Source organism: Danio aesculapii, chromosome 1 (assembly GCF_903798145.1).
Source record: "Danio aesculapii chromosome 1, fDanAes4.1, whole genome shotgun sequence".
NCBI lineage: Eukaryota > Metazoa > Chordata > Actinopteri > Cypriniformes > Danionidae > Danio > Danio aesculapii.
This window is the reverse complement of record NC_079435.1, coordinates 29,720,157-29,739,591: the sequence shown is the minus strand read 5'-3', so window position 1 is coordinate 29,739,591 and position 19,435 is coordinate 29,720,157. Positions and strand designations below refer to the sequence as shown.

Genomic DNA, 19,435 nt, shown 5'->3' with positions numbered 1-19,435 from the left:
GTAAAATTCTGGAGTGCATCTAGTAATTGCCCAGCAGGCACACAACGTCATAAGACATTAACATTAGGTTAGATTTAGGTTGTGACGTAAGGTGACCAAAATTCAACATCTAGTCAGCGTTTAAGGACAATGTATGTGGATGTCCAGTAAAAATGTCAAATGGTCGATTTTAGGTTGTTAGAAAGTGATCAAAATCCAATGTCGACCCAACATCTAAAACCAACATCATATTGATTTCAAATACTGACATTTATTCAACAAGTATAACAACTAAAATTCAACATCTGATTAATGTCAATAGTGGTAACTTCCACACAATGTTAAGCTGTTACATCCTTCGACGTTGATATTTGGTTGGTTTTAGGTTGGACATTGGACATTGACGTTGGCCTGATGTTGAGTTCTGACATTAACACGATTTTCATTTCCAAACAAGATGCAATGTCCCCATGACATTGGAGTACAACATCAATCTGACGTCATGTTGACGTATTGTGCCTGCTGGGTGTTTAAGCCATTTAGGTCATCATACAGTTAACATCCGTCATCTTCTCATCATAACTCCACAAAGAAATGCCAACTGATCCAACCGGGGCTTGAACCAGTGACCTTCTTGCTGTGAGGCGACAACACCACCAACTGTGCTACCATGCTGCTCAAAAATATGACCATACATTCCATAAATGATAGCCACTCTCAGTTCTGTTTTATAATCACTTGAATTAAATTTTGCTTTACTTACAACTACATACATTCCGCTTTAAATACAACTAACTGGGGCTTGGCATAGCACATAAATTGTTACTTTTTTGTTGGTTTAATTAGTTACATTGTCATGTTTGGTTGTCACTTTGGATAAAAATGTTTGCTAAATCACAGGTTTTCAAACTTGTGTCCAGGGACCGCCATCGGCCTGAAAGAAAGCACTAAGTGGTAAGTGGAAATGTGTTGAAAAAAAAAAACAAGAAATGTAAAAATTTATTAAAGATAACTTACTTAGAATTTAATTAATAAAATACACAAATTTAAATAGATAAAAATCCATTTTAATTAGATAAGTAAACACATTGCATGGTGAATACAAAATAATTTCAAATAATTATATTTGGTTTAGTCTAAAAGTGTATTAAATAAGATTCAAATGAAATACATTTATATCACTAATTATACAAATTATAAAAAAAAGAACAGAACTGTAATGAGTGGGTAATAATTTAACATAGTATAAACAGTATCATTTTCCAAAAAATATTTAAAAAATATTTTAGACATGTTTATATAATAATAATAATAATAATAATAATAATAATAATAATAATAATAATAATAATAATAATAATAATAATAACTATTATTACTAATATTATTAATATTATTGTTGTTGTTCTTGTTGTTGTTGTTGTTGCTGCTATTATTTTAATAATATACTGTATATCGCTGTGGCAATCCCTGATTAATAAAGATGCTAAGCCTAAAAGAAAATGAATGAATTAATAAATGAATTACATATATTAGAATTTAATATTAATAATTATTAATAATTATTAATAAATTATTATTATTTTATGATAAATTGGGCCTTTACATAAAAAGATTACAGAATTTTTGTTTGGATCCCTCACAAGATTATGAACATATTTAAGGGTCATTGACATCCTAAAGTTTAAAAACTTAATAAAAGAAAAAAGAAAAGAAAAAAGAAAACAATAAAAAATTAAATTAATTGAAATGTCTTTTATGAGTATGTACTTTAAATAATGTTGAAAATGTTAGTTTTTATTCCTTGTCTTATGCATTTATCCATTTAGTCTGAACTTGTAGACAGCAGTGTGCTAATGAGAAGAAAGTCCACCAGCGCACTCTCCTAATTGGCTGTGATTTGTGATTAATTATGTCGCATCGTATAGTCTATCCACATCTGTTTTTGGAAAGACGAATTGCTTGTCGCTGGAACACATGGCAAGTCTTCGTTTAAACAATTAATTGACTTCTTCCTTTTCTTATTCTCCTTTCACTTTTAATTCTGAATCCTGATTTGATCATTTTAAATTCTGCTACTCATTTGGGATGAGATTTGTTAGTTCTGGCAGAAACAGTTCATTATCATCTTACCAGTGTGAGACATTAATCCTGAAGACATGAGTCCAGAGACGGAGTGGGGCAGGACATGAGGGCTGTCGGGTGATGTCACATTCTGGGTCCTTTTAGGAGGTCTGCCAGGTCTGGAGCTGAAAGGTGAACATCAGATATCAGACAAACACCTCCTTTCGGTTACATGTAACAACTCATCCAGAAGTCACTGCACTGCACATTGTAAGCTGCATTGTGGACGGTTTTGTTGATTATAATGGCAAGGCTGTAGTTTTGCTGCATCATGTCACTTACTCCAAAAGAAAGACATGGCGCAAAATGATTAGAAACCACCAAGTAGGCTTGAGGCTAGTTGTCACCTAGGAAAAGTGCTTTCAAGACATGTCATTTTAATCAGCTAGACTAAGAACATGTACCAAACTCATGAATGATCACTCTTTTCATTATAATAGGTCAAACTGTTATGTAAAACAGATTTGATTCATTTAGACTGTTCACTCATTCACTGCTGTGTCAGTTGTTTGCAGTAGTTTCTAAAAAAGTATATATATTTAAAGGGCACCTATTTTACCCCTTTTTCAAGATCTAATATAAATCTTTTGTGTCTCCAGAATGTGTCTGGAAAGTTTCAGCTCAAAACACCCATAAGATTATTTATTAGACCTTTCAGAATATTGGAATTTTCTGCTCTGAACACTATGTAGCTATTTTTGTGGCCTGTGCCTTTAATGCTAGATCATGCCTGTCAGAGTGTGCCTCAATCTCCGCTTCTGCTGCATCAGATAAACAGCACAGTGACAGACATGAAGAAAGCAGATCTCACGTAATGTTTCTGAGAAATACTACAGTAACTTTCCCAAAAATTATTTGATGTATTTGTTGTGGAGTTAATTCAAGAATTTCTGCAAGGATGAGTCACACACAATGTCGTTACAAAGTTCAAGCACACACACACACAGCGGGGACACACACACAGCAGACACACACACAGCGAGCGTGTTTTTCTTTGCCCTGTTTTTGCACAGCAAATGTGACAGGATACACGTTAATATCCACTGCTGTAGGGATATCTGTTATGTTAATTTACAAAATAAACCTGATTTGCCTTCCACAAACTGGGACTGAAGTGTCTTCCTTTAAAATTGTACTGACATTAAGTAAAGTCAACTAATCACTTTAAAAGCAACAGATTTACTCACATTTTTTAGTAAGTCAACTAATCACTTTTTACAGTGTACCTACAATCCAGAATGTCTTATATTGTTTGTTAATTATGAATCAGCTCATAAATTTGTGATGATATGAAAAGTCATTTTCTGTATATATGTCATTTTATGTATGTTTGTAATAATCCATTTGCAAAAGCCTATAAAATGATAGCATTATCCTCTGTCATGTTTGCTTAAAATGTGTTCACCAGTGAAGAAATATCTGTGCTAACCTTTATACTATCAGTTTCCTCAAAGCTGAAAAGTACATTTCTGTATAATTTACATAAGATTTAACAATGTATTTGTAAGGTTGCTGTGCCCCAAAGTCTTTACATGGTCTTATATATCAGGGCAGTTTAAGATTTTTTTAAAGATTTTTTTTTTATCATTTTAAGATATAAAGATTGCTTTGTTCCGAAACAGACACTTAATTAGTTAAAATGCTCTATTTTCTTTATTTAGTATACTTAATAATATATTTACACACAGTATGTGAGTCTCAGTAGTCAGAGTATGCCTGTTCATCTGTGTCAGCCTTAACAAGCGCTTGCACACCTTAAAAAGTTACACAATTCTTAAGATGCATATTAAAATTACGCAACTTTTTTAAAAGACGAACTAGCACATTGTGGTTATCAATTAGATAAGTAGCAATAACTAATGTGCTCACTTGCAGAATCAGACATTGCTGCTTTTTATGAAAGACATTTCCCTTAATATATTACGAAACTATTGTTCCATTGGGTCAGATTGTTTTTTCATCTTTGCTTTTAGTTGGGTCGATCCGCCTTATTTAGATTATAACAGAAAGACTATTTTGATACTGATTTGAGCATAACTGCTGTGTTCATATACAGCATAATTATAATATATAAAAACATATAATGGAAATGATTAGCCTATATATAAATAAATATATATAAATATATTAAAAAAAAATTTAAATAATAATAATATATATATATATATATATATATATATATATATATATATATATATATATATATATATATATATATATATATATATATATATATATATATATATATACATATATATATATATATATATACATACAACAGTTCTGTCTGGTTCTTGAATCTGATTGGCTGATAGCCTTGCGATATTCTGCAAATAACAGCACTAGTACAGCCTCTTCACCCTTCAGTATTACTCAACCCACATACAGCGTCAAGCAGAGGACACTCTACAGCAGGGCTATTCAATTAGTTTGTTATGGGGGCCAGTTCATGAAAAGCATTCCAAATGAGGGGCCTGAGAGATATCACTTGCAATATGTGTGATGACACAACAGCATTTAAGAGTCCATATGTTGTATTTTTGCTCCTTAAGACAACCACATTGTATTTTTCTACATTAAAATGTTAATATATTCTATTTTGAAACTACATAATATCACTGCATTGTACAATAGGCTTTTTTTTACAAACATTCATGCATTTCAAAGCACAACAAAAGCAGTACATTGCTTAAGTAGGCTTCTTCTACAATCAGACACATTCATATGTTATGTTTTGAACTGCATAACAATAAGGGATGCAACAATTATAGATTTTGGTTGTACGATTGTAGTCTCATGGTTTTATGGTTTCATGGTTTCACTGTTATCATGTCTAATGTAAATTGAAGCTTTATATTAGGCAAATATTTAAATAAACTGTTGTTATCATGTGCATTCATAAATACATAATTCTTTAAATAATTTGTAATAATTCGTCTAACATATCTTTTGTTTACATTGCAGTGAAAGCCATGCACAACTCTCAACGCTACGGCTGAGATGTTTTCTACTCGGTGCGTCTGGAGGGCGCAAGCACATCGCTCCGCTTGTGCACGCACATTGGCATATATTCTTACATTGAAAAATAACTTTTGTGCGGAAAAGACGTGATATGTGAATGGCCCGCTGCTATAGCTAATCCAGTGTTTGTGGGTATTAGCCTTGGTGTATAAGCTCGGAACTTTAAACTAGCGCACAGGTGGCATAACTTTGTTTAGTTGCAGCAGTTTCGATATGTGAATGGCCCGCTGCTATAGTTAATCCAGTGTGCGTACGTATTAGCCTTGATGTATAAGCTCAGAATTTAAACAAGCGCAGAGGTGGCATAACTTTGTTTAGTTGCAGCAGTTTTGATCCATGCAACAGAAACGTGGCGTTGAGAAGCCTTTATGATTAAGTGTCCAAAGGTTTTTGGCAGCTTGCACCATTCGCTTAATGTCAGGTGACTCACGCTCTGCGCAGCCTTCAACTGCAGCTCGTACTGTATTGAAGAGACGCATGTCACTTCATAACTGTAGCGGCCGGTTTTCGACTGAACTATATTTAATTTTGATTTCTTGGTCACGCTATTTGGAGGGCTGGAACAAATTGCCCCCAATTGAATAGCCTTGCTCTACAGTTTGACAATTATTGCAGCTGTTAGACAACATAATGTAATTTTGAGGCTTTTTAGTCGAGAATGTAGTTTAGATTGCAACTATGTCATTTATTTAAAAGGATAGTGCCTTATTTTAAATATTTATAATTTCGGAGAATCGTATTCAGTTCATAGGCTGCTATCAGCCTGTCTGAGCAGACCAAAGAAAGTAATGGTTGACGTTCCGCCACAAGATGGCGAAAGAGATCACATAATAAGTCCTTAGGAGAGAAAAACAGCATTTTCTCAGCGTAAATTTCAAACTACAGCTAAACAAATCATTCTAAATCAGGTAAGTGACATTCTGAGTCGATCTCTGTCTTTTATATTTTGTATTGCTGTATTTATACAACAGAAACTGGTAGTGTTTGCTTTGCTCTGGCTTTTCGGGGTTAATTATTGGGAAATCCCGAGTGCAACAGAGAAATACTGGGAAATCTCTGTAGATTGATGGCATTTCATGTTGTTCAGCCTCAAAAAATGTGAGCAAAATCACCTGTTTTGTCATCACTTTAGACAATTACGCTAGAGAATCATTCAAATAATAGCTCTAAAGTGACGTGTGTGAATTAGCAAAGGTTTCAGCTGTTCTGAGGTCAGCTTCAGAGGTTAAAGAGTGGTGGAAGTAGTTCCTTGACTAAAGAGTTTTTGAGAGTCTCCATGTTTGATTTTCTTTTTTATACAAACGATTATGCCGTCGAACTGTTCTATAAACGCACTCCCACCAGTGCTGATATACAGCCATATCGCACTGCTACTCGTTTGTCATAAAGCCTAAAATTAAATCACATTTCAAATAAATTTTTCAGTCTTTAAATGTTTTTGTAGCCTTCTCCTAACCTCTCCCTTTCTACAACTTTATCCCGAAGATCATTTGAAAGCAGGGTGTGATTTGAGTAATGGTATTTTCACAGGGTATGAGGATTTTCTATAGGCACTGTACTGTATATGTGTATAAATGGTCAGAATAGTCAATTCAATTCATCCAATTTAATAAATTTCAATTCAATTCAATTCAATTCAGCTGAAAAGTCTATAGGCTACTGTTAACTCTAAGTGGGGAATTTTTTGATTTCAGTGTTTTCTCAATTTGTCAGTGTTTGATTTCAGAACTCAATTTTTTCTCTCAAAGGAGGATTTTTTTATTTTAATAGCCAATATGTGTAGCCATTATATGTGTTTTAATACAAAATGAATCATAAAAATCTCCCTATGAAATGTGACAACTGACCCTATAGTCCGCCATATTCTTCACAACAGGTATGGCTTGCACACACTCATACACATTTCTCTTCAGAACTAATCTACTATGCATACTAGCATGCGTCAGTAAATACTCTCAAGGACAGTCTTTTTTTCCTGCCATCTCTTACACCCCTCCCTTCTTCTTTTTTTTTCTCTTTCTCTCTCTAATTAGATCACACAGTAGACTCATCTCCCTTTTCCATAATCAGCCGATTTTTTTGCTCATGTATAATGCATGCTGCGCACCTTGTTACCTGCTCCTGCGCATTCATGTGCAATTTAAATTTGTGGAGTTTACATGCGTTAAATCCGGCCATGGCTCCCAGCAGCACACACAAATTCCATCTGCATTAACTTGAAGTGTTTATCAAGACAACCAGATTCACCTAATTAGGTCTAAATGGGAGAGGACAGAGGTTACAATCCGTTTCGACCTGCTAGACTTAACATGATGCCATTTCAATTGAAAATCTCTATAGGTTTACACAAGTAAGTGTTATTTTAAGTCAACCTTTAATGAAGAGCATTCACTTTAATAAACAACAACTTTTTTTCATTTTGCTGAGCATTCCAGAAATAAAATATATATATATATATATATATATATATATATATATATATATATATATATATATATATATATATATATATTTTTTTTTTTTTTTTTTTTTTTTTTTTTTTTGCGCAGAGCCTCAGCTCTCACCTCCCCCAGTGCTTGCGAGCGCCAATCATCCTTCATAAAATATTAAACTCCCCACCGTTTGCCCTTTTAAAATCTCTCTCTCTCTCTCTCTCTCTCTCTCTCTCTCTCTCAATTCCCTAATTGTAGTGTTTCTTTATCTGTCCATTGCAGAGAGTAAATAAATGAACAAAATAGCTATTTTATCACAGCGGCTGACCTTTGAAACGGGAGAGGATTATCACAGGTTTATTTCTCACCCCATTCTCGCACACACACAGACATGCACTCACTCAACCACACATGCACACACACATGCACTCACTTAACCACACATGCACACACACAAAAAACAGGAGTGAGGACTGGTCTCTGTGTGCGTGTGTTTGTCTTTGACAGGGACAATGATTGATGTCATGCATTGATGCAAATGTATCAAAGACTTTATTTCATTTATTCAATGTGGAAAAAATTAGAGTGATACAGTTTAAATGTAATAATAATAATGAATAATGAATATAATAATAATAATAATAATAATAATAATAATAATAATAATAATAATAATAATAATAATAATAATAATAATAATTATAATAATTCAGTGAATTATGTTCTGGAAAAATAATTCCTGTCTCACGTTTGTGTCATTATACTTGACTATTGGTGAATGATAACAGTAAAATCGATTCGCTCATTTAGACAAACTGGCATTCATTTATTTATTTATTTTTATTCTGATTTATTTTATTTCATTATATATTTTTCCACCTGTTAAAGTCTAATTTAAAGAATTTAATTCTTAAAAAAAACTATATATATATATATATATATATATATATATATATATATATATATATATATATATATATATATATATAGTTGAAGTCAGAATTATTAGCCCACCCTTTGAATTTTTTAAAAAATATTTCCCAAATGATGTTTAACAGAGCAAGGAAATTTTCACAGTATGTCTGATAATATGTTTTCTTCTGGAGAAAGTCTTATTTGTTTTATTTCGGCTTGTATAAAAGCTGTTTTAATTTTTTTAACACAATTTTAAGGTGAATATTATTAGCCCCTTTAAGCTATATATTTTTTTCTGATAGTCTACAGAAAAAACCATTGTTATACAATAACTTGCCCAATTACCCTAACTTGCCTATTTAACCTAATTAACCTAGTTAAACCTTTAAATGTGACTTTAAGCTGTATAGAAGTGTCTTGAAAAATATCTAGCATAATATTATTTACTGTCATCATGGCAAAGATAAAATAAATCAATTAGATATGAGTTATTAAAACTATTATGTTTAGAAATGTGTTGAAAATCTTCTCTCCAAACAGAAATAAGGGGAAAAAATAAAGGTTTTTATTTTATTTATTTTATTTTTTATTTATGTTTTATTTATTTTATTATTATTATTTTATTATTGTGTTTATATATTAACTTTAGACATTAACTTTTTAGATCACCAGCCAATGTGGCTAGAAAATTGTCCAATATTATTAGCCACTCGCCATTTTCACTAGCCACAATTTTGTTGAAAATATATTTTATATGCATAAAATTTTACTTTGGCATGCTAAAATTACTTGATTTAGATTTTGTGTTATTTCCACATGCCTCCTCATTCATTTCTCTTTTGTGTTGTGTATGACCTCAATGAACATGAGCAAATGGGTTGTGGTTTCATAGTGTCGCATTGCAATTAGTTTTTATTTCCCTTGACGTTTTAAAGCTCAATACTAAGGATTTACCTTTTTTTTCTTTAGCCACACCAAAAAAATTACAAATAAATAATAATAATAATAATAATTAGCCCAAAATAACTGTAAGCAAAAGAAAGCAGGCGAAAAACATACAGTGTGCGATATAGGATGATCACATGAAGGGTTAAAGTGAAAGCAACCTGCTGCTTACAAAAAGAACTTTAAAAAATGGAGCTCATGAAAGCAATGAAATGAAATGAAATGAAATGAAATGAAATGAAATGAAATGAAAGTAGCAGGACTGTTGGTGCCAGAGTGTCACTTTTTACCCAGTGTTTTTAAAAAATCAGCTTTGACACTAAAGCCCTCATCAGTGTGTCTCCCCGGGAACAGGATCATCCTCTCATTCTGTATTCACTAGGGCTGTGCGATTTAGGGAAAATATCTAATTTATTGACAGATTTTGTTATTTCAATTTGATCTGTGATTTCATTTTGTAGTTAAGCTTCAACTCAATAATCTGTATTGTAGCTTCTTACTACTAAAATGCAGTGAGTGTTAGTTGAAAAAAGGAACTAAAAAGATATTAACTTACTCTAACATTTATTCAAATTTATTTTTAAATATTCAAAAATGAAACACTCATTTTTCTCTAAAGCAAACAGTAAACACAAATAAAATGACCTTTCCTTTCTTTAAACAAGTTGAACTCAAATTAGGGAGATAGTGTAGCTTTTTATAAACATGGCTGAAACAACTCTGAAAGTGTATTTTGCTGTTGCTTGCTAGTAGATTGAGTGTCACTGACAATACTTTAATTCACTTTTTAGCAAGACACTCCTCATATAGCCACCTGTGGTGCTTTTTTTAGGTGCTAGTTGTTGTATTAGCTCATGCTGTGCCACAATTCTTACAAATTACCTGTTTTTGTTCAGTGTCTGTGACTTAGAAACCAAAATATTACATATTACCAATGTCTTGTTTTTCTTTGATATTAATTCATCTATTAATGCTTCTGAGTCAGCAAATGTCATCACCCTGCACTCATCCGCGCTTTTCTGATTTGTTTTTTTTTTTGTTTGCTTTTTTATTGTGGGTGTTCCGCATAGTTTGGTTGCTCAATTCTGATTGGGCAGAATGAAAGTGTGCTCACTCAATTGGCTAGTAAGACTGTCACACACAGATGGCACTCACACATTTGCTCTGGGCAGGGAAAATTAAATAATACCGCAGCCTCTTGCGATAAGCTAATCGCAACGTTTTTAAATTGCTTTCGATTAATCGCACAGCCCTCACCTGCTTTCTTTTGCTTTCGCGAACACAGTTATTATTGTCATCTCACACGCTGGCCTCTCATTGGGCAATCCTTATTGTTTAACTTTGCTTTTTAAGAAAACTACAATTTAAAAGTTATCATCAACCAGCCAAAGTAGCTAATGGGAGTGACTGTCTAACCCGCCACAGCTGAAATCTACCCGCATTTGGTGGGTTGGCATTGTTAATGTCAAGCCTGTATATATATAACCTGGCACTTTTGATCATGGAGGATGTACAGTAAATCTTACTTATTTTAGTTTGTTTGAAATAAAAATATATATTAATAAATGTAAAAAAAAAAAAAAACTGCCCAATATTATAAACCCTTACAAAATTGGCTAAAGAACAAACCTCTGTTTTTCAATGCCTTATTAACCTACCTTGCCTAGTTAACCTAATTATAATAGTTAAGCCTTTAAATGCATTTTAAGCTGAATACAGTATCCTACAAAATATACTCATTATGGCAGAGATAAAAAAAAATAATCATGTGTTGGAAATAAGTTATATTTATACAGATATCCAGACACAAGATCACAGTGAATTTCATTCTGGTCTTTATTACTCAGCTTTCCTCTCAGCCACAGTTGAAACCCATCCGGTATCATGTTTTATACAAACACACACACACACATACACACACGCAAACAAAGTCATCTGTCCGGCACTCAGGGTCTGATTCAGTTTACTCTGACAGCAAGATGTGCTAGAACACTATAGTGCTAATGACGCAGGACTGTCTTCTCTCTTCCTACAGCCCATGCTGAATGCCTAACAGGCTGACATTTTTAATAATTCCTAATGGGGCGATATTTTAATTAAACTGATACTGATGGAATCAGATTAAATGTGGTTAAGCCATGCAGCGGAAATGACTCAAGAAATTCAAAGAGAGATCAGCAGATAAGGCACCGTTTTAACTCTCTCTCTCTCTCTCTCTCTCCCCTATGATTCATTAACTACGACCCCCTTCCGTTCGCAAAATGAAGAGTTTTTTATCACTGCAATTTTTCTAGATACTTCATTTGAGAGAACAGATGTGCACAGGAAACAAGACTTAAGATTAACATGGTAGTCTATGAAAGAGTGAGTCAGAAAGTAAAAGAGAGAGAGAGAGAAAAAGAACAAAAATTTCAACGTACAACTCAGGGTGCCTTTGAGGACATTTAATTAAAATCTAATCCTGCATTCATTAAGGCTCACATAAATTAAGCTGTCATTCATAAGATTTATGGATTCTCATTTGCATACCACATACAATTCATCAATTACTAGGGTATGAAAGGGGCACAACCCCCTCTGGGCTGCCCACTGCCACACAAACAAAAGACGGGGGAACAGCAGAGAGAAATAAAGGATCGAGAGGGGGGTTCGTTTTCATGTATTCCACTGACAAACATTCAGATGTATTTTTCAATTATCATATCAAATGGAAGCCATAAATATGGTGATTTAAATGGTGCCAATCTGCGTTCACAGCATAGAGACTTTAAGGGATTGTTTGACCAAAAATAAAATAAACTATTTTCTCGCCAAGTGCACTCAAAAATGAGTTTTGCAGCTTGTTCAAACTACTTTTTTTTTAAATGCATTGAAACAACACAATTATTTTGTGTTTTTTGGGGAAAACTTAATTGTTTTATGTTCAATTCACTTAAATTTGTAAAAAAATATATATATATTAAGTTAACTTTTAAGTTTAATTAAGTTAAGATTTGTGTTGGGACAGCATGAAGTAATTGTGTGGAACCCATAGGGATGTAACAATTCACCGTGAGTCGGTTGAAAATTGATTCAAATATGTGACGATTTAAATCAGTAGAAATGTTGAAGTAATTGCGATACATTTTTTTAACAGAGAGGGCACTGTGTTTACAGGCGCAAACTTGCTTTACCTGCACATCAATGGCGAGCAAGAGGTAGGGTGGCAGAGTAAAATGACAGCGGTGAAATGCGGCAGACAAAACACAAACTGTATGCAAATACTGCGAAAAGACGTTTACTTACACTAACAGAACAACGAATATGATGCATATATACCGTCAGCACAGTGAAAAACTACTGTCACAGACATTTATACACAAAAAAAAACCTGTAATAAGCCAAACCACGTGGACTGGATGATTTGCAGCTCCGCTTGCTTCGACGAGTGTCACATCAGTGTTTTCATAGCAAAAGTGTGAAGATGTTTTTTAGACTGAAAGAGAAAGTTGTTCTGTTACAGAAGCAGCTATTAGATTATTTTTTACCCTCTCCTTTTCAAATTAGTTAATGCATATTTTAATAATTTGCTTATTATTATTGAATATTCAAAAAATGCTCAAGATTATGTCTTCTTAAGTGTATCACACTGATACTTATGCTAATTAATTATACAAGTAATGTTAATTATTCACCTTCATAATCAATTAGTAATTTTATAATCAGTTTTTTTATGCCAGTGGCCAGTCCCCTGGATCAGAGGGCCTATTGACCACCTCTGTACAACGCTCTCTGGTTTAGGAAAGGCTTTCCTCTCCACACCAGCCATCTCAGTCCCCAGTGAAAATGTTTTTTTTTTTTTCAGCAGTAGACATTGTGAGTGGAAAACCTGAACTTATACCAGAAAACACAGATATGCTGATATTTACTTTTAAAAATGTAAAATCCCAGCACAGTCACAGTTTTAGTTTGTTTATATTAATAAGTTTTCTTTAGTTTTTTTTTTTAATTACTCTTTTTTTGGGAATTTATTTGGTTTTAAAATAGCAATTTGCTTATGGCAGAAATATATTAGTTTGCAAAATATGTGCAGCATTTCAGAAAAAAATGAAAAGGCTTTTCACCTTAAAATTGTTTCAAATAATTTTGTTAAAAAATCGTGACTGAATTGGAACCATGAGATTAGTATTGTGAATCGTAACATCCCTAGGAATCCAGTATTTTTTGCATTGTGGTTCCAAACCTTAGTTAGTTAGTTAGTTAGTTAGTTAGTTAAGAGTATATTTTTCAAATTTTTGTGTTCAGTAGAAGAATCCTAAAAAGGTATGTAAAGGGTGAGTTAATGATAATCATTTTGGGTGAACTATTCCTTTAAGAGCACACAACATATAATATAAAGAAGGAATGTAAAACATATTGTTGTATTTATTTTTCTAATTAAAAAATTTCACACTTATTTTACAATTTTAACATTTTGCTCTGTTATTTTGTAATTATATGTGAAATTTACAAGCAGTTTCTGAGTGAGGATTGTTACTTTTTTAAATGCGCTGTATTTAAGAGAAGAAACTATTTACTTTAGATTACAGAAATAGAAAAACGGAACTAAGCGAAACAGATACCTCAATCCCTTATCTCTATAATAACTACCTGTTTCACTATAAAGCTGTCATTCTGGATAAGCTAAAGAAAACAAACAAATCAAAAAAAGAACAAGAAGTGAGGATGAGCATATTAATATGCAGGGTTAATGAAGCAAACAGCAAGAGACTGCTGTGTGTTGTTGTTGCCCATTAGCAGAGAAATTATCTTTATGACAGGTGGAGTTATAAACATGGAGTTTCTCAAAATAAGTTTACTCGATCTTTCATGCTTTTTTACACTGACATTAAAATCAAGGGTTTTTATAACACCTTTTTGCATTATAAAGGCCATTTAGCTTGTTTATAATATAGGGATAGTCCACCCAGTAATCAGATCTACTAATATGTATGTGACTTTTTTTATCATAACATTGAATAAGTTTTTTATCTGAAACAAAAATGTGGTCTGTGGGGATTGATATAATGCAAGTCAAGAACTACAGGTATTCTGAGAGTCCAAAAAATATATGCAGGGAAAATACAATTAATAAATATGGAATGTCAGTCCAATTTACAAATTGGTTGGCCTGAGCTTAACAGCAAATTTTCATTTTCTACCACAGGCTAGCTGGAAATGCAAGCTTTAACCTAAATTTTATAATTAACCTGCAAAAGCAATCATAATCATACATTTGACTGCAGTTTCTAGACAATATGAATGTTATGGTGCAGTATGACTTCCAACAACTCTTTTTTCTTTTTACACTAATGATATTAATGGGGACGTATTATGGACGAATAAAGAATTATTTTTGCAAAGTTCTTTGTAGAATAGCCAATAAACACCTGCAAAATTGCTTTATGATATCTGTGATTTGTAATTGAATACATTTGCCTCACCTACCTATCTCTATTTAGACAACTTTTCTGGCATGGTCAGTTTGCTCAGTAGCTCTCTTTGAACAGTGTTGTACTTGTGATGCAAAGCACTTAGATTTTATCCACAAAAGAGATAATAGCAATGTAGAATCAAGGTAAAACTATGTGCTTGCAGTGGGCACTATAGGTCCGAGGTTCACTAGGTGACAAGCCCATTCTCATGGACATGCTCAAGACATTTGTGCATCTGAAATAAAAACATTGCCTAAGAAACATTTAAAATTTACAAAAATGTTTACAGCACCCCCTGGTGGATTTGTCATGTGAAAAGTGCAACAAACCGTACGCACTGCAGGTTTTATGTTTTGCAGAATAGTTGGAGGCACGTACATCCAAGTGAGCCTGGGCTGCATTTTTGGGTGATTTTTTTTTTAATCATGTAATTCAATGTATTTTAAGCTAAATAAAATAAATAAATAAATAAATAAATAATAATAATAATAACCGATATTCACTCTTGCTAGTAAGAAAGTTCAAACTACAACTTGGTCTTTATAATAGTTATTATACATGTCAGGGGCTACATTTTTACGAAACTACATTTACGTGCCTCATCATATGTATTAGATGCGCAGAGGAGTTGCCCACGACAACGCGGTACAAGTCCGACAAAGTATGGTTCCAGAAAGCAGGTAAAAAAAAAACAGAAGCCAAAAAATAAAATTGACAAGTAAATAACAGGGTGAGAATGTGGTAAAATCTGAAAATGTGGTAAAAATCAGGCAAGGGCTTTTCTTTTTCTGGATTGCTTTTTAAAACTGTCGGTTAAGTTTAAGGAAGTGGATGGGTGGGTCAATAGATGCTTAGAAAAAAAACTATTGTTGGGTTTAGGGAAGGAGGAGGGTGGGTCAGTCGATGGGTCAGTCAGTCAGTCAGTCATTCAGCCAGTTGACAGTGGCCTCTGGTGGATTTACATGAGAACAGCAGGAGTGAATGGCACTTGCAAGAGAAATTTAAGAACTCAAAAAGTGTACATAGCGGCCTCTGGCACATATTTCACTCTCCAGAAATGTATATAGGGGTACGTTTTTAGAATGAGTTGGGTTTCACTTTGGTTGGGTCTTACTTTGAAACAATCTGCTGTTTAAACAAAACATTATTTGAAAAATGTCACTCTTGCAAACTATTTAGACAATATCCAACTTACAATTTGAAACGAAGACAACTTGCAACCAATGGAAGAAGAAAAAAACATTCAAACAGACTTGCTCTTTAATGAAAAAAAACCCAGCTGAAAGGATAAAAGCAAACATCCTTTATTCTGGGCTCAAACAGGAAGTTCCTTCATGATGGGGCGTAATCTGAGCTCTTATCGCAATTGAAAGACTGAACCCAAATAGTCCATTGTTTGTGTTTCAATCTGCGGCTCTCTGTGATGAATGAAATGTAAATAAGTGTTGTGGCCCCTGCAGGGAGATGAAGAAAGAAGTGAAGAGAAAAAGACAGAGACTTAACATCTGTCCCATACACACTGTCCCAGTGAGTGAGTGAGAGAGAGAATTCAGCATTCTTGTTCTCAAAGCATACGTGCACACACACACAAATATCCACATGCACAGGAAATAACAGTGATGGAAAAAGGCAGTATTGTAAACATTTTACAAACAGACTGCTTCCTCAAACAGATTCACACACAAACAACCACACCAACAAACTATCCGCAAGATCAGTCACTTATAGCTGAGTGTGTTACAGTTATGTTCTCTTTGGAGAACTTCGGCAATCCAGCTGGAATTTACAAGCCTGTTTACATTAAACCCGAACTCATATTACACTCATATCAGATTACACTACACAACAAAATTAATCAATTAAATTATATTCAGTTTGCATATCTTCAGAACTATGAGACTCCATAATTTTCTGAAACTTTAATCAGTGAATCATACATGTTCAAATGTGCTGATGAGATTTACAGTCTGAAAAACATAATAAATGTGATAAACAGAGCTTAATGAAAGCTTTTGAGTTGAATCTCGTGTAAACAGACACACACACACACACATGGGGCAGAAGTTAATCATGAGGAAAGGAGGAGTGTAACAGGGTCATTTAGAAGTTGATGACTTGTCTTGTATGTTAGTAAATATGTGCCATATGAAGTGAACCATTACACCATCTTGTCTTGCTTTTGTGTAAGACTTTTCATACGCTAGTTTAAAAACATGTCAGGCTAAGCTGAAGTTCAACTAGTTCTAAGAGACTTCCAAATGATTACTATGCCAATTTCCACAGGAACAGAACAGGGTGTAAATATGTACAACAACCCTAACAATTGTTTGTTACAATTGTTTGTCACTAAACCATCATATTAAAGTGTTATCATGCATGCAACCATAATGCATCCAACAACAAAAATTTGTTAACAAATAATTCTGTTAATCAATCTCAGTCTTGATCAAAACTACTAAATTGTTTAGGAAATCTACAGGAAATACAGTATTTTACCTCTTTAATTGACAAATTCACAAATGATGTCACTGATTTGATGAAAAAAAAAATAGGTAATTTCAATATGTAAAGTAATTGTGGACTAGATTTTTTTTCTTTTATCACAGTCTTGGACATGTAAACTATTAGTAACAACACTGGCTGTGATGCATTGTTAGATTAAAATTTTTTCTCCCTAATTTACTGTTGGTGGCTGTTTTTGCCCCACTTCCATTATAATCACATTTGGTGGTGCATAAATACACAGTCTTTGTTTTTATTTACTCCATGTAGTTCTGAGAGCTGAGATGCATATTTTGATTTTATCAGACACATCAAAGCAAGTGCGTAAATGTCACTCTCACACTCTCACACACTCAGACACACATACACACACTTTAATTTGCTGTTATACTCCATATAAAATGCAGAAACTAAGCTTATTTGCACAGACCTATCTAAAGGGTTAATGGTGCTAACTGATGATCAACAGTAAAAATGACACATTTTACCTCTTATTTTGAAAACCAGCAACAATCAAAATGCACCGTTATACGGTGTCATGGTTTTGTATTCAAAAAAATGTGGTTAAAATGGAAGTCAATAGGGCAAAAACAGCCACCAGTACATTAGGGAGAAAAAAAAAGAAAATTAATCAAAAACATTGCATGTCCAAGACTTTGATAAAAGGTAAAAAAATCTAATCCACAATTTCTTTTATATTGAAAATATGTCATTTTGTGGGTTTTTTTCACCAAATCAGTGACATAATTTGTGTGCTAGGCAATTAAAGAGTTAAATGCTCTAATTTACTAAGTAATTTAGTCATTTTGATCAGGACTGAGATTGATTTAAAAAATTGCAAAAATAATTATCTGATGCATATTTACAGCAATTTAATTCAGTGGATGTTTTCATCCTGAACAAAACAAAAGGGTAGTAAGTTTGCCCAAAGTGTATCATTGAGGGTTTTTTTTTTATTTCAAAGCATTTTGTCAAAATATCTGTCAAAATACAATTTGTCACCAAAAATCATTCCACTAGCTGAAAAACAGAAAGATTTAAGGCTAAATTAAGACACACAATCACCTAAGAGTGGAAGAAAACATCCCCAACAGAACATAAGGGTTAATGATTTAAAATTAAAATAATTATAATAATAGCCAATAATTTAAATAAAAACACTCAAACAAAGTAATAAATAAATTCATTAATACTACAATATAACAAAATATCAGTTAATCTGATTATACAATACTTGTATTATTTTAATTATTGTATATAATCAAGAAATTCAAGATCTATAGAGATTTACAGGATCTGCTTAAAACAAGGAATCTTTCATGCAGGGTAAATTTTATTATACAGTAGTTATTGTATTAATGTTATATGTAAATGTTAATAGTCTATTGTATTAACAAGACAAGCATACAGAATGAAGTGAACACATTCTGAACCAATTATAATGAACGGAAATACCTTTTCTCTATTTGATGAACGTTCAATTCAGTCGAGCAAGTTCACAGGTCGGTTTGATCATATTGTAACCAGGGAACAGTTCAATCTCATATCTGGCAGGTGTTAAAAGGTTAATTGTGAAAGTCTATTTCTCCTGTTCAGGTTCTCGCTCCTCTTTAATTTGCTGTTATTATTGTCTCTCATTACAGAAGAAGCCAACAGGGACCTGACAGGTGACATCCTATCATCAGAGGGAGGGTTATAAAGCTGCTACTCCGGATTACTAGAGGAATTTTAAGTCCCATAGAAGCCACGATTTCCTTCATGTTAATGCATTAAGATCTTTAGGATTTACCAAGCAAAGATAACAGGGCATATTCACCAAAATAAAAATAAAAAAAGTTAAATAAAAAGTGAGGTTAGTAATAATTCATATGAAGCTCTGTGAAGTGAACACACCTCATGCCTTCTCTTTCAAGAATAGATGAGAGATTTAGGGCCGGTTAAAACTAAAAACATTAACAGTGAAAGCAATTATGATAAACATGATTTGCAGCTATGTTGTTTTATTCATTAAATGATTGGTTCTTAAAAGTAGGATGCTTTTTTCTCACAGAGTAATGCTTTTTA

The 19,435-nt window shown here is 33.0% G+C and overlaps 1 protein-coding gene across 2 annotated transcripts in view; it reads right to left on the bottom strand.

Annotated features, from left to right (window-relative positions):
• dachc (dachshund c) overlaps nucleotides 1-19,435 on the bottom strand; it is a 101,138-nt gene that overhangs the window by 59,492 nt on the left and 22,211 nt on the right. For both annotated transcript variants that reach the window (XM_056458542.1, XM_056458534.1), the window contains exon 2: nucleotides 2,113-2,228. In XM_056458542.1, coding sequence (XP_056314517.1) covers nucleotides 2,113-2,228 — 116 coding nt within the window. The remainder of the gene's footprint in view (nucleotides 1-2,112; nucleotides 2,229-19,435) is intronic.